The sequence below is a fragment of the Temnothorax nylanderi genome, unplaced genomic scaffold, assembly GCF_030848795.1.
Source record: "Temnothorax nylanderi isolate EJ_2023f unplaced genomic scaffold, tnyl_v1.0 TNYL_tig0102_pilon, whole genome shotgun sequence".
NCBI lineage: Eukaryota > Metazoa > Arthropoda > Insecta > Hymenoptera > Formicidae > Temnothorax > Temnothorax nylanderi.
In genome coordinates, this window is record NW_027249164.1 from 591,015 (window position 1) to 607,245 (window position 16,231).

Sequence of the window (16,231 nt, forward strand, 5' to 3'; positions counted from 1 at the left end):
TCGTGCGAGAGAAAAGTTCGAAAAAATTTCAGTCAATTTTATAAAAATATATTAAGAAAACAACGAAAAAAGATAATCCATTCAACGAATCATTTATTTATTTTTTTGAATAATTCTTGCATCCGCTCGAGCTTTCAACATGCTGAAACTTATAATAGCGGAGAGGGAAGGAGGGACGGGAGTGATAAAATTACAAAACTATTCAGCCACTTCGCGCAAGTATATTCACGGGCGGTCATCGATAGAGCCTTGGTAAATCGCAAGCTTGGAAATATTGACCGCGAAAGTTTCTTCGAAATCCCTACGGAAAGCTTTCCGTATAGCGCGGCGATTGTATATCTTCCACGCACATCACGTGGACCGAAGTAATACTGACCGGTGACTATACCACGCGCGCGGCCGTTACGAACTTATCGCAACTGGGTTGGGACGCGCGCGATCGAGACTTAATCGGGACCGACGACGCACGTATAAATAGACTCAGATAATCCGTCCGCCGAGCGAAGCCGGAAGTTGGCGATTTAGGACTGAGAGAGATATTGCTCGCGGCGGTTTACCTGTCCCGCTCTATCCTTTACCGCGAGACGTCATCTCGATGCCGTGCAAATGCGACTCGAAATTGATCGAGACGCAAATTCGAATCCACTTGATTTGAAATTGATATCCGCGGCGGTCTAATATTGGATTTCAAACGCGAAATGCCCGCATCTTCGAGCGAAACTTTGTTCGAACGAACTATAAGAGTTAATTATCGCACTCGTGACGCGGATATTATTTGTTATCTACCGTCAACTGCCACTTTCTCCTCACCCCGCCCCTCTTCTTTTCCATTTGTTCCTGATAAACGCGCGGACACGCAACGGGGCTGCACCGGTGCCCGGTTCGTTGTTACCGCGCGATAACGAGAAATGATTAACTAGGAGGATAACGTGACGCGCGACTTATTTTTACTCGCTTCACTACGGAATATTGATATTCATCCCCGGGCGGCACGGGTTCTAAACGCATTGGTCGCGCGTCGCGCGCGTGTTTTTTACGTCCCCCGCACATCGCGGTGGGACGAGTGACGAATTTGGCGATGCCAGGGGTGCGCACGACGCTGGGTTTTAATGAACTCTTTCGCTCGCCACTCGTGCCACCCTTAAAACCGCCGTTTTTAATCAGTGCCTCTCAAATCGCGCCGCTCCGCATTCACCGCCCGTTTCCAACAATCACGGCCGATCAAAGGAACAATTTGTTCCAATTTGTACATTTCACACTTTATCTCATTCCACGTTCAAATCCTAAATTTCAAACTTGAAATTTTGACGCGGCCATATTCTGCGTCGCGTGTTAGAAAAATTTATTCGATATCTCATACTTTAATCCGACGTGGTCTCGCTCGTTTGTTACCCCGATCGCGAACTGTATACCTCCCACGTCTGTGTTTTGAGCGCCACTGTCACCTGGACAGGTTAGCGATGTCGAGGACGCAAAGGTAGAGGGGTGAGAAAGGGAGAGGCGGGTGGTGACGAGGGCAGATCTGGTTCGCTTAGTGTGACGAGAATAGAGGCATGTTATTGATTATGGAAAAATACCCCCGGCTCAGAGCGCCGCGGGTGGCGAGGGCGGGGAGGAGGGGCGGGGGAGAGGGTAAAAGCTAGCAAGTGTGGTCGACACCCCCTCGTCTTCTTCGAGCCGTGCCTTCCAGCGGGTGTCATGGCTACTCTGCACCTCCTGCAGTCTCTCTATCGCGTTTTCCGTTTGCCCTCCCTCCCCCTCCCACGCTCTTCTTCACCCGTTGTTGCCCTATCATCCCTCCGTCTGACGGTATGACATCATAATAACGGCGTGTCCTTGCCGGCTTGTGCTCATCTCTCTCGCGAGTATTGGCCAGACGGTGCGTGCGATTGATGCGTCGGTGCGTCTTCTTGCGCCATGAGAGGGGATGCTTTCGATATGGGGAAAGCGATACTATTGAAAATACTTTGTATGATGACTTCGTGTACGAGCATTCATTGTACCACTGAAGATTATTATGTCTACAACCAACAGATCAATAAGTTTAGCTTTAGAATGGCCGGCAACTTATGCAGGCTTTATCAGATCAATCGTATTTTCTTTGACCCTCAGATTCTTTGGCGTCAAATTCGTAGGGAATTACTCCGAAAGTCATGGCGAGTCGCTCGAAGGCGAAGCGACTTCGGCAGACTTATGAAGAGACACCAAATACGGTGGAAACGCTCAGAATTTAACCGGAAAGGCGGGGAGAGGGTGGGATCGCTCCCGCGGAAGACGATCTTCTCGCTGCCATTAATTAATCTCGCGTGATAAATGTTAAGCTGGCTGCCATCTTGGAGGATGCTAGACGCGAAACCAGCTGCGCGCCGTAATAGCGGCGGATGCCGATGCATAAATTTCCACTAATTTTTCACGGCAGCCTCGTTTATCGCGTATTAATCAATACGAGCAAAAAATAAAATAAAATAAAATAAATCTCCTTTGAAGCTAAAATCGATTTTCAATTTTGGTAGTACGGATGACTTACTCGTTTTTGCTCGATGCGTAAGCGAAAGGATTACTTTGTCATCGATCTCTCCCTTCCAGATTAAAACAATGCGAAATCCGCACTTTCTGTTGCAGATGAAGTGGATGTGATTGGTTACACGAGCAATCAATCGGACACCGATGATCATAGTAGCGTACAGAGTAGTAGCGACAGCGGTGTCGCGATGTCCACCTCCAGACTGACTCTCTCCGAGATGATGGACAATCTTTAGGTGCGTATAACGAGATTGATTATTATGTTCCGAAGGCGATCTCGGAGTCACTTGCACCATCCTGCGTCGGTGCACGCTCCTAGAGCGCGCCAATGTGGAATAGTGCGAACAATCGAATTCGCTGAAACAAGAGCGCAGAGAAATTCTATTTTAAGGGAGATAACATTAATTTAGCCGGACGAGACGAGTATTTGAATTAGAACAAATTTCGCTTGCTAAAGCTTAATTGCCGGATTACATCAAAGTAGAGAGTTAGCTATAGTTGATCACGTTCTATGATGAATGAAATACCGTATGCTAGGTACGGGAAATCCGTTACGAGTGTAGGGACGTAAATCACCAAAGGGATAAAAAGCTGAAGATAGGAGTGTATGACGAGAGCGGAGGGGGGGGGGAGGGACAAGGGTGGTGGATGTTGGGCAAATAAATTCTCACATTGCTTCCTCTGCGCTATTTGCAGACAAAGAGGCGGTGCGATGGCGGCGAAAGAAGAAGCGGCTGAAGAAGGAAAAGAGGGAAGGATAGGGGAGGGGAGATAGAGCGAGCGGAAGAAGATCCATCGGGGCGTACGAAAATTGACGGCGCGCGAGATATCGACTCATACACACATTACATATATACACATAAAATGCACATTTAAATTCGTACTCAATGCAACTTTGTCCTTCCAAAATGGCCTGACTGGCAAAGCAACGTTATAGAGAAGAAGCAGTCCTTTAGATGTCACTCGACTTTGCGAAGATCTTCGACGAACGGAATCGATTTCAAAAAAATCAGAAATGATGGAACTTGGACAGAATTGCCATGGCTCGAAGAACATCAATCGACGCACACGTCAAATGATGCAAAGGGAAAGGAAATAGGGGAAACGCCGTTATCTTTGATACCATCTCGGTTCTAGCCTACAGTATAAAAAAAGAAGTCTTCAATACTTTCATAAGTATTTCTACATGAATATTACGAAGAAGAGACAATTGACCTGAAGAAAAGAATCCGTTAAAGAATCCGAGAGCAAGAAAGAAAACAGATGAAAATAAGGAATATAAAGACGGAAGATCCACTTAAAGTTCATCATATAGAAATCATACGGAAGCGGAGAACAACTTGGGAACGATTGAAAAGAAAGAATATATAAAATACGCACAGACTTCATCATTAATATTTTACTAAAAAGAACAACATTTGAAAGTGTTGATCGTTGGAGAAACCAATAAGAAAAAAAGCTGGCAACTTCCAAAAGTTGCAAATACGAATAGAAAGATTGACATATTTCAAAACTGCAATGAAGTCTGGCGTATATTATGCATTCAGAGGAAAAAATTCAGCCACCTTTCAGAAGTTGATCTCGATGAAAAAGGAGTAGCAGCATGGAAGATAAGGAAAACGTGAGCAAAATGAAAGTGAAGAGAAAAAGAAGGTAACAAGAACATCTAGAAGAATGTGAAAAATAAAGAAGATTATTGTAAATTATCGAGCATTGACGAAATCATAGCAGCATTGTATATATTTTTAAGAACGAACAGATTTATTAAGACAGCGTAGCTATGAAGGGGGGGGGGGAGAGAGAGAGAGAGAGAGAGAGAGAGAGAGAGAGAGAGAGAGAGAGAGAGAGAGAGAGAGTGTGTGTGTGTGCATGTGTGCGTGAAAGAGAGACAGAGAGAGAGAGAGAGAGAGGCAAAAAAGCTAAATGAAAAATGGAAGTTATGGTAATGTTAAGCAGAAGCTGATTAATTCTTCGTTTCATTGCAAGCTTAATCCCAAAATTCTTGAAACGAATGAAATAAAACATCGATTGACCATTTTGAGATTTGACTATTGAAATGCGCACTTTTTGGATTTACAGCTTTGCATCAATTGATAAAACTAAAAATTTATTCTTAGAAATTGATTTTGAAAAATTCGATTAATTTGGTTTTATCATTTTAATATGCAAAATGATTTACAAATAATTCCCAATTTTTCAATTAATTTCTAAAGTAAAATTCTATTAATTTTTTGCACGGAAAATTGAATAGAAAAATAGGATAGAGAACAGAATTTAAAAATAAAGATTTAGTTCTAGAAATTTATAATACTTTTTAAAATTTATTTAGGTTAAAATAATATTTTATAAAGTAAATTTCCAAGATAAATTTATAGTTTTATCAAAATCTATCCAAGAAAAATTTATTTTATAAAAAGTTATAAAATTAGTCAACAAATTCGGAAGTATTTTTCCGAAGCAATCCGCCTAGTTTAAAATGACGAAATTATTAAAGTAATTTGTAATATATCAAATAAATTATAATAAAAGTATTTCACAAATTTATTCATAAAATTTATTTAATTCGAAACTTAAAGATTATATGCAATATTCGGAATTAACTGTAATACGTTAAGATTATGAAATATAAAATTATTTTTGTAGTATAAAATTATGTATAAAAATTAGAATTACTTAAAAAGAGAGATTATATAAATTATTTCGATAACACAAAATCATTTCCAATACTAAATCGCGGATTACTTCCAATTCGAATGTTATTTAAATAATCATACAAACAGTAAACAAACAAATAAGCTTATTAAATAAACTTACCAAATAAACCCCGCGCCGTCGTCATATTTGCAAAAGGGAATAAATCTTCATAAAACTCGACACCGCGTAAAGTGGAGGAATATGAGAAGGGAGAGTGTTTAGAGAATGAAGAAGACGGACAAAGATAGACAAACGGCTAATTTCTCGATGAATAATGAAATGCGATTAATTAATAGATAACAACGCAAACTCACACAGACACAAAAGAACAGATATACACACGTATATGTACACATATATAGTTAAGTAATTATTATTCTGTAATTAAGCGAGCAAGCAAAGTATAAAAAACAAAGTATAAAAAGCAAAAAAAGTAAACTGATAATTATAATACGGCGTAAGTGAAGTTTCATTATATATATTATATATATATACACACATAAATATAGAGTGTCCCTTATTTATAGATTTAGAAATAGACAAAAAGTCTTGAGTGACTTTTGCTCTTCAGAAAATTTGTTTATAACGAAATTTTCTTCATCTACTTATTATGACGAGAAAAACAAAGAAGAATGCAAAAAGAGAAATAAAAGAGTTATGAGCAAAAAGAAGATAATTTAAGAAAAAAATTACAAAACAAACTAAAAAATAAAAATTGAAGAAATGCAAATTATGAATAGGAAATAAAAGGAGACATTTCAAAATCTAAAAGACTTATAAAAAATTTATTTGTTGTTATAAACGAAATAATAGACTGCCGAATGTGCAATAGAATAATTGAAGGAGTAATTGTGGAAATAGGGGGCACTCTAATACATACACACATGTTCGAAGAGTACAAATTCCACAAATCCCTCATTGGGTATTCTCGGGGCTGTTATCATCTTTTTATGTGACGCGTTTTTTTTTCACGATCTTGGACTATTCCCAGATCATTCGCGAATGATCTACGAAGCGAACAATCTAGGTTACGGATTTGAAACCGATACAATTTCGCATTTTGACGCTAAAATGATTTTATTTCGATATGAAATAATGTCATGACATTTTTCTCAATTTTGGCAAGTTAATATCTTTGAAAACAATTATCTTATTTTGTATATGTTAGAAAATAGTGTTGCTTAAGACATAAGGAAATTGTAATTGTAAGTAATTATTATAGAGAAATGTTATACTATTTCAATCTAAATATGAAATATATAGGTATGGAATATTATGAGAGATTCAGCTTAACGAAATTGTAGCGGTTTCAATTTCTAATCTAATATCGAAAATCGGAGACGTTTTCGACTTAAAGGACAAAAAACGAAAAGGTCCTTTTGTAAAATTGGCATTGAACGATAGTTTAATGAATAGACTGATTACCAAATATAATGGATGATCTCTGAAGACCGTTAATTTGTAAGTTGGAGATGAATGTTTTTGGTGATATTGTGGAAAATAATCCGTTGCAGGAATATGTGTCGTCGGTTAACCCTTTAACTTTTTCTCGTACATGAGGTACGCAAAATAGTCGGAAAGTCTGTCGTTGAAATGCAGAGGCGGTTTGTAGAACAGCCTAAATGAGAAGTGTTTCTCTTTTTTTTTCACAGTACTTGTTAATAGAAGATTTCTTCATGAAATTAAAAATGGGAAATTTAATTGTTTCAACTTTTAAAAACTGTTTTTAGACTGGATGATGATCGATACTGACAAAATGCACCAGAATTTCTGCAATTAGCGAAAAAAAAACGAAATTTGTAAATGATAGACATTTAGATTTATCAAATATGACATAATCGCGATCTGTTTGAGATACATGCTTTGCGATTTCGTAAAAGAATCTATAATACGAAAATCGGTATTAGATTCTTTATATATACACACAGAAAGCGCATATATTCTTTATATTTTGATTTTATTTGTATTATTTCCTTCTTTAATTCATTTTGATTCATTATTTTTTATACGTTTCTATACGTTTCTCATTTTCGTTTTATTTAGTTTACTATAAACATTTATTGCCTTCATATTATTGATGCAGTATTATACTATTAATGTAACATAGCAAAATTGATCGACGAAAATTCTAGTGATATTTAGTATTAAACATTGAAGTCTTCAACGAGACAGTTGAAATCTTGAAACTTTATTAGCATAGAATTAAAGAAAAATATAAATTACCTGGAAAATTAAAAGATTTTTTTATTACACTTAAATTTAAAAAAAATTTTAAATATTGTAAAAATGTTTAACTTTTCCACTCTTATTATCTTTCTTTATTCTACACAGTATTATATATAATAAATAAATATTTTAAAATGTAACAAAATACGTTAATTAAGGAGAATTGAATACACATTCTAAAGTTATATATTATATAGATTCCGATATTTTATAATCGAAGATTTAATCGAAAATCGATTCAATTAGATATTATGGAATCTAGGGATCTAAAAGAGGGATCGGAAATCTCAAATATAATAAAAATATAAGTTACAAAAGTTTTTTTTATCATTTAATGTTAGATACTTCTTGATATCTTAAATTCATTTAAATGTAATTTTAATTATAACCTTCAATTTAGAGATTTTCGGAAAAATTTTGAGGAAAGTAAGCATAAATATTAAGCATTAAATTGAACATTAAAACTTTACGAAGTATTAAAAACTGAAATCGATTCAATCGAATATTATGGAAATATCTCCAAAGCACTAAAAACAGATTTAATTAATTGGTGGATGCTTGACTTTTTTAAGCTAAATGTAAGTTAAAGGGTTAACTGTTGGGGATAGTAGTTGGATTAATAGACGAAGGACGTAAGAGAAGTACACAAATACATCTTGACAAGAGAAAGGAAAACGAAACAGCAGCCAACGAAAGAAAGACAGATGTCAGGAAGTGAAATTGTGAAGATGATGAAGATTTACCAGGTCAAATCCCGCCGAGAAAAAGCGACCAAGCCGAGTGAAATATTTTCAGCGAGGCACACCGCGATTTTTAATATTGAATCGAATATTGATTGTTGTATCAACAATCGTCTATAGCTATATTGCAATCATATTGGTTGTTGCACGAATCTACTCGCGGTGAATACACCACAATTATAAATAGGCGGGCTTTGACCGCGGTAATGTGCATGATCCTGCGCCTATCTTTCGGCAAATTCTGCAATTTTAATTTCTATTTCTTTTAAATTGTAAATTACACGTAGCTTTATATCGAGACTCTTATATACAGTATCTACTTTAACAAAAAATTTGAGAACTTTTTTTAAAAATTCAATTTTACATTATTAGATTTAACTCCTGAATAATGGAAAGATTTATGTATCAATATTAATCTATATGGGATAATTTACTTTATTAATTTAAATTTATTACTTTGCTTAAAAAAACAAATGGCGTTGGCTGTCGTTTATCTTATCACTGATTATCAATTAATACACGAAAAAAACTCGAAATAGAAGTGACACCGTTGATCTTCGTACGCCAGAACAACAATAAATCTTTGAATAAAATAAAAAAAAACGCGCGCAGGACAAACGAGGGAACCACTAAGAACCATTAAAAAAACTAACTACAAAGAACTGCTAGAAAACAAAAAAAGTGGAAAAATAAATAATAAACAAATAAGCACAAAAGTAAGCGAGACCTCTGCGTAGAGATCTAAATGAGCAAACTCTATCAATTAATTAATAACTACGGAATTTTTTAAAGAATCTTCCATTTCTGAAATGCACAATATATGGGTCGTTTTAATTTTAACCGTTTTTAATCGCCAATGAAGTAATTTTATTGAAACTAAAGGGATTTTACGATAATAAATAATTCTTCTTTAAATTTTTGAACATTAAAGCATTAATTGTTCAAAAATTTTTATATTAATTTTATATCATTATTAAAATCTTTAAAATTGTAATTTATTCACCAATTAGTGAAATTCTTTTTTTAAATAAGTTTTTTCAATATCTAATGTTTTTTTTTTCAAATATACCTCATGATTTCTGAATATGATTAATTTGTTTAGATAATTCTGGTATTAATCCAGAACTTGTACCACAAAACAATCATAACTTTATACTGGAACCTTTACATTATTATCACGGCCTTTTGGGTTTAAAAAATCGAATTGCATTTATATATTACATGGTTTTGCAAGGAAACTCAAACAAGAAGAAAATATTATAAGTGTTGTCGGATAAAAGTACATACATTTATGAGGAATTTTTTTATAATGTGCAAGAAATTGTAAAAGAAAAATAATTGTGAATTAAATTGTTAAATTGAACACATTGGCCTTCTTTAAATTTGTCAAAAGAATATCTGGTATTATATGAAGTAACCAGAAATAACCAAAAAATCTGTTTCCTAGAATGATGAATTGAGACGACGACTGGAGTCGTAACGATTAAATAGCTATTTTAGGGTGAATTATTAAGAAGCTAATCTAAAAATAAAACCGTCATAGAAATAAATAGATTCAACGTTTTTGATTTTTAAAGATTGCGGAATTCTTAGAATATGTATTAAGTTGATGCAAAATGGTTGGGGAGGGAGAAAGAGTTAGATTAGATTCGTCGTATTTACTAAAAGTTGAAAGTAAAATAAAATCACGCAGAAAATTTTTAGAAACAGAAACTGTTATTAATATCATGATGAGTCTCGATACACTTTTTCTATAAAGAGTGAGACGCTTTTTATCGCTGTTTTAAAAAATACAAGACGGTAATCTTAGTTGAAACAAGATATAATAAAAAATAATTACCCCTTTGCATCAACTCAATAAATATCAATGTAAATTTCGAAAGATAGATTTTTTTCAAGAGGCTTTAAAATTAACAATAAATATTTTCTAAATTTGAGCAGAGTCGAGTTTTCTTTTTCGTTGATTTACAGTACCGTGGTTTTATACTAGATGTTTCGACACATTTACATAATTTAGCTTCACGCAATTGTTCAGATAAATACATATATACATTATACTTATTTTCACATCCACATTATCATTTTTAAAGACAAACTGTCCTAGTTCTTTCTTTCCGCGCGTAGGATGGATACTCTGTACATATATTTTATTAAAAATTACAAGGGAGATGCATATTAGTCTAATTAAATAACAACACTTCCTCAAATTATCAACGCAAGCGAATGTACTATAAATTGTAATCCTGATTAAGAAGTAAGCGAAAATAGATACGGTAATAGAATATTAAAACACCCTTGAAACCATTTCGTAACCAGAAAAATTAAGAATTTGATTTTGATAAAATAAATTTTTGTCAGCTCCTCTTAAATCGTTTATTATTAGAACCAACAGAAATATTCGTGTATTGTGATTATTTGCTGATATCTATAATCTCACTTACTGACTTATTTTTTAATTATATATTTAATTAAGCGTACAGAAAATCTTTTCTGTATTATGAGTATGAGAAGGAAAGACGTAAAAGAAAGGGGAAATGAGGATGCAAAAAGAGAAAAGTAAAAGAAAGATAACGAAGAGAAGAGAGATGGAGAGAGAGAAAAATGAATGAATGACTTAGGAAAGGGGAATATGTATACAGATATATATATTCGATCCGAAAAAAATGTTCATTTATTCTTTCTTCCATCTATCTTTCTCTTCCATCGAAAAATTCACCGATACTAAAAGTGAAAGAAAGAAGGTAACTGAGAATGATAAGCGAAACAGAGAAAGATAGGGAAAGAATGAGAAAAGAAAATGAGGGAAAAATAGAAAGAAAGGGAGGGGGAATTGGGATGAAGACGCGAACGATTGAAGAAAGATCACCAGGCAATAAAACTTGACACGTTATTGAAGTTGACAAAACGAACGACGAAAATGCGTTAATTTAAGTCGCTAGGTTAAAATTATATTTATACGAATAAAAATTTATATATATATATATATATATTATTATTGATACAATATGTTCGCGCGAATATGAAATTTTGTATTAATTATTAAAAACTTGATTGTCATTAATTGATAGATTAAAACTTAATTATGTAATTCGACGGTTGCGCTGATACCTAAGAATTTAAATTCGTGGAAATTATTACTAGTAAAAATCACGAATATGGATATACAAAGTAATTGACAGGTGAAAGAGTAATTCGACTGACAATAACAATGTTTATTTATATTAATTAATATTAAAACATATTATCAAAGCTTATTATTGTCGATAAAAATTAAAAACTGGACAGATAACGAAGTTCGACAGATAACAGATTTGACCGATTTAATAGACAATAACAATGTTTATTTATATTAATTAATATTAAAATCTATTATCAAAACTTTAATGAACATTATAATATCGAGAGAGAAATCGTCTACCAATCAATATTAATTAGTACCACCATCTACTTTGCAATATTATTAACAAATGATATTGTACATACATATATGATTAATAGCCGATTAATAATCGATTTCGATATTGTAATATATTGTTCAATGATCGGATTTAATATTAATTAATATTATGACCGATTACTGATTATCATCGATCAGTACAATACTAATTATTATCAACATTAATCAATATCAGTCAATAGTAGAACATTCGTGCATGGTTGCGTGCTGCCTGCTATTTCTGATGATTGTTGGATCTTTCCGGGGAAGTTTCACATTATTACTTATTTTTTTCTTTTAACAAAGACGTTAACATCGAGAAGGTCTTCGGGCGTAGGATAAAATTTACAAAAGGAGTCCCTTAAGTAACGCTTGCTTGAGATTGAGGAAAAACAGAGAAGAGAGACCGAGAATAAAAATACAAATAGTAATGAAAACAAAAAAATGGGTGTTATTTTTAGATGTCTGTTAGATTATCAGAAATCAGAAAAACCTAAAGGATTAAAAAAAAGATGCTTAAGCAGAAAAAGGAATAAAAAAAGAAGAAACTACTATTAATACTACTACTATTACTACTACTACTATAACTATTACTACTATTGCTGCTATTACTACAACTACTACTACTATACTACTACTACAGTACTCGTAATAAGGATTTAAAGGACGTAGATAAAACTTAGTTGATGCGATTTTTAGCGGGGATGCGAGTTAGATTTAAATTTAATTTTCGATTAATCGAGTAAGAGATTTTTTTACTTTTAACTCGACAGTTTAATTAGGATTTAATCCCGATTAACACGGTCTCGAGTTGAATGTGAATTTAATTCCGATAACATATACGAATTAAATTCGAATTTAATCTCGATTAATACGAGATCTCGAATTAAATTCCAATTTTACTTCGGGATTGTGAGAATTACATTTGAATTTAATTTTTGATTAGAAGATCCTTTTTGTGGAGTGTCACTTGGGGACACCTTTTTCATCGTTCGACGTTTTGTCGCTTTACTTGTTTAGATGATTAAAGAAAGACGGAGGATACATACTGAAGAAGCGAGTGTGACGACGGATCTTTTTTTTTTTATAAGTCCTGTAGGCCGAGATCGGCTTAGTCGCATCTCGAAGATCGTCCTCCTCCAAGGTGTTCCCTTGTTTTTTGGGCACCCTTCAAAGAAAGAGCTGTCAACGGTAGAAAACTCTGCAAGGTTTCATCATTTATTAGCACCTTTAAAGTTGAGTATCCGAAAAGCTCATTTTCAGTCACTTGTAACGATAAGCTATTGGTGTCTCAACTTTTTCGAGAGCGGTGGTTATATAATACTTATATAATTGAGTGTTTATATATGTAATACCCTGAAGTGTTACATCTGAAAGTGATGTACGCGCAAAAGATGGACTAAAAGATTACATATAAGTTAGGGGGAGAATTAAAGAGAGAGCTATCGGTGTATCAACATTTTTGGGCGCAATAGTTGTGCTCTGTATGTTGAAGTGATGTCTTTATAAAAGAACGATAACGAATACACAAAGTAAGTTAGGAGCTATACTTAAAGAGAAGCGAGGTGCGAGGAGACACAGGAAAATAGGAAGAGAAAAAGGTGAGAGAGGAAGGACGAGAGAGTGGGATGAGGAATGCGAATTTTGCGTGGCAAGACTCCTTCAGACGAAAAGTGCGGTCCTTTTCTCGGTCGTTGTTGAGCCACGCGAGTCTTACGCGCGAGAAGATGAGGGTTCTCACCCAATCTCTCATCCTCTCCATGTGTTACAACATATACAATACAAAGATGAGACGGGAGGATGATCTTCGAGCAAATAGACGCGATAAAGGCGAAAAGTCGAGGAGAGGGATAATAGTAAGAGGGCGATGTTAATAATGGAGGGTGATAAACGAAAGGAGAAGGAGATAATAATGGTGGTGAGAGTGTGTCCTCGCTAGCGAGAGACACGCTTGATGTTGCAAAGTCCCGTCGAGTTTTGCGTAGCGACTTCCGATTCTTGAGATTCAAAGGCTTTCAGACCTTGATGATAGAAGGATCCAAGGATCTCCAGCGCAAAAGAAGATACATAACTAATGATTACTTCCTTGCAAAGATCGGATTTCATCCAGAATCTAGGATTGTTTTTTTTTAAATCAAGGATTAAAAAATCCTATGATCTTACGAATGTAAAGAATTGAGACTCCTGGATTTAAAAACTTTACGACTCGGCAATCGAGGAACTTGATGGTCCAAATAACTCGAAAGAAACCTCCATAGGTTTTTTGATTTCGATTTCTTTTTGAGACCTTCAAGAATCCGAGAGCCGTGAATGCAGAATAGGATGATAGGGAGAGTTGTCGGGGATCTAAGGGAACTCGGAGATCCGTGGATTAGCCTATAAAGGAATTCTCAAAGCTTCAAAGATAGCTTTCTCAAGAATCCAAAAGTGTGGATTCCGAGTGAGGGTGTGTTTCAGTACTCTAAGGAGTAGTCCAATAGAATATCGAGAATATAGGAGCCATGGAGATTTGGAGTATAAAACGCGCGATGGAGGTATCTCAGGGCTTGGAGATCCAGGGCCTTCGTGTAGTTGTGCGCAAAAGTCGGCGGGCATATTGTTAATATACACGATCCAAAACAGAGAAGTAAATAAATCGACGACGAAATCACTTTAATAAGCCAGCTAGCAACAGAGCAAAGGTTAAAAAAAGAAATAAAAAAAGCGAGACGAATTGTAATAAGTAGGATTGAAGTGAAGTAACTGAAGTAACTGTGGTTTGGGCTAACTATATACTCGTCGGTTATTTTCCTTAGCTCGGATTAATGACAGTTTTAACAGTGTCATGTCGTCCAGTGATACTTGTCGAGTGTGCTTGTTTACAAACTCTAAAGTTTGCATCTCAGAGTGTGTCCGTCAGTTGTTCGGAGTAGGGTGAAGTGGGATATAATTGTGCAATCGTCTTCAAAATAATTAAAATATTTTTGTTCTTTTAATCTCTTGATAAAAAGGTTACTCGATCGAAGGATTTTCTCGCTTCTTTTTAATAATAATGGAGAAATAAAATTGGTTGTATCGAAAAAATAAAATAAAAATGGATTTAGAGAAAGTAATTATAAAATATTGAAGACAAATTCTTGCAAGCATTTAAATGCGTAATATAATCCGTAATGAAAGTCAATCGCGTATTTTGAACAACTCAGCAGACACATACCTATCATTTTATAATTTACTTGAAACTTTAATCAAATTCAAGTAACTTAATTTAGCCTAGCCTTAATTTTAGTACAAGTATAAGAAAACAAAATTCTGAATATTCGAGGGAGAAACACAAATAACTCACTTCACTTTACGCGAATCGCGATCGGAGTCGATTGAAAGAATGAATGAGAGAATGAAAGTGGAAGAAAGGCGGGGAGATACAAAGAGAGAGATTTGAAAGAAACAGATGAATATAACGTTATAAAGTACTATTTAAACGAATGTGAGTGTGTGAATGTACGATGATGAGATATATCTAAGACCTGCGAGAAAGAGAGAGAGAGTGAGAAAGAAGACATTTTGAATTTTACGAAAAAGAAAAAAACGGAGGAGGCTAAATGAAGCGAAGCAAAATCATCCAAGTGCAACGCCACGGTCGCAATACACAAGTTAAAGATGATACGAACATCGAGAGCGATGCAAAATGTTTACACATTCCGATCACTAGAGATAATACAATCTAAACGGGAAAGAAATAAAATTGATGAGAACAAAAGAGGAGATATTCTCTTAGACGAATGTTTGAACATTTTGCATCGCGATTGAAAATGATTGTGCGAGTTTTTGCGCGATGATTCCGAAATGATGAAAGTCCGGTTGGCGATTTGAAGGTTGACGACTACGAATTAGGGAAAGCATTTCTGTCAATTCGTCGATTACTGTCGCGATATTCGATGATCGACGGTAATTAATGCTTAAGGCGGGGAATGGATGCGTGGGAAGGATTAGATTGAGTCTGGCGCGATTTATTACGGTTAAAATACTGATTGGTTGATTGTCGTTGAGCGAGGTGAGACGACTGTTGATGAGGAAGACGAAGAGAAGGAAGGGCAACCATCACTTATTATATATTATTGTACATATTTACCTGTAATTGCTATTCGTATTGCAGAGGTTTCTGTTCTCTCAAGATCATTTTCTCGATGATTCAGCGGAAAAAAATGACAAAAAAAATGTGAATAAAGTTAGATTTGTGTATTACTGAACCAGTCCCTCTTATCAACACCGTAGAATAAGGAATGTGTGTAGCGGATAGCAGGAAGATTCGTCAAATGTTAGAAATTATTCGAAAAGAATTAATTCGATTGTCGTATATGAAATGTCGCGCGAAAATTTCCGAGTTTTATGAAACTCTTTTAAAATAAACGCGTTAATTTGGAATATATTAAACTATTTATTTGTGAAATTATGTAATTCCGATCGGGAACGTTGATGTGATTCTTCAAAAGTATGCTTTATTAGTTCTTCGCGAAACGTGCGCGATTAAATTTCAGAAATTTTATGAAAAATTGTAAAATTCATATTGCGTTGTACTACGTGTTATTGAAAATTCTTTCATTTGCGTTCCATTTGGTACAATCATTAATTATAC

At 34.6% G+C, this 16,231-nt stretch overlaps 1 protein-coding gene across 9 annotated transcripts in view; it reads left to right on the top strand.

Annotated features, from left to right (window-relative positions):
- The window catches only part of LOC139775675 (MAX dimerization protein), a 46,557-nt gene extending 30,712 nt beyond the window's left edge, over positions 1-15,845 (top strand). For all 9 annotated transcript variants that reach the window (XM_071711885.1, XM_071711880.1, XM_071711882.1 and 6 more), the window contains 2 exons: positions 2,623-2,759; positions 3,220-15,845. In XM_071711885.1, the coding sequence (XP_071567986.1) occupies positions 2,623-2,759 (137 nt within the window). In that variant the 3' untranslated portion in view covers positions 3,220-15,845. The remainder of the gene's footprint in view (positions 1-2,622; positions 2,760-3,219) is intronic.
- The last annotated feature ends 386 nt before the right edge of the window (positions 15,846-16,231 follow it).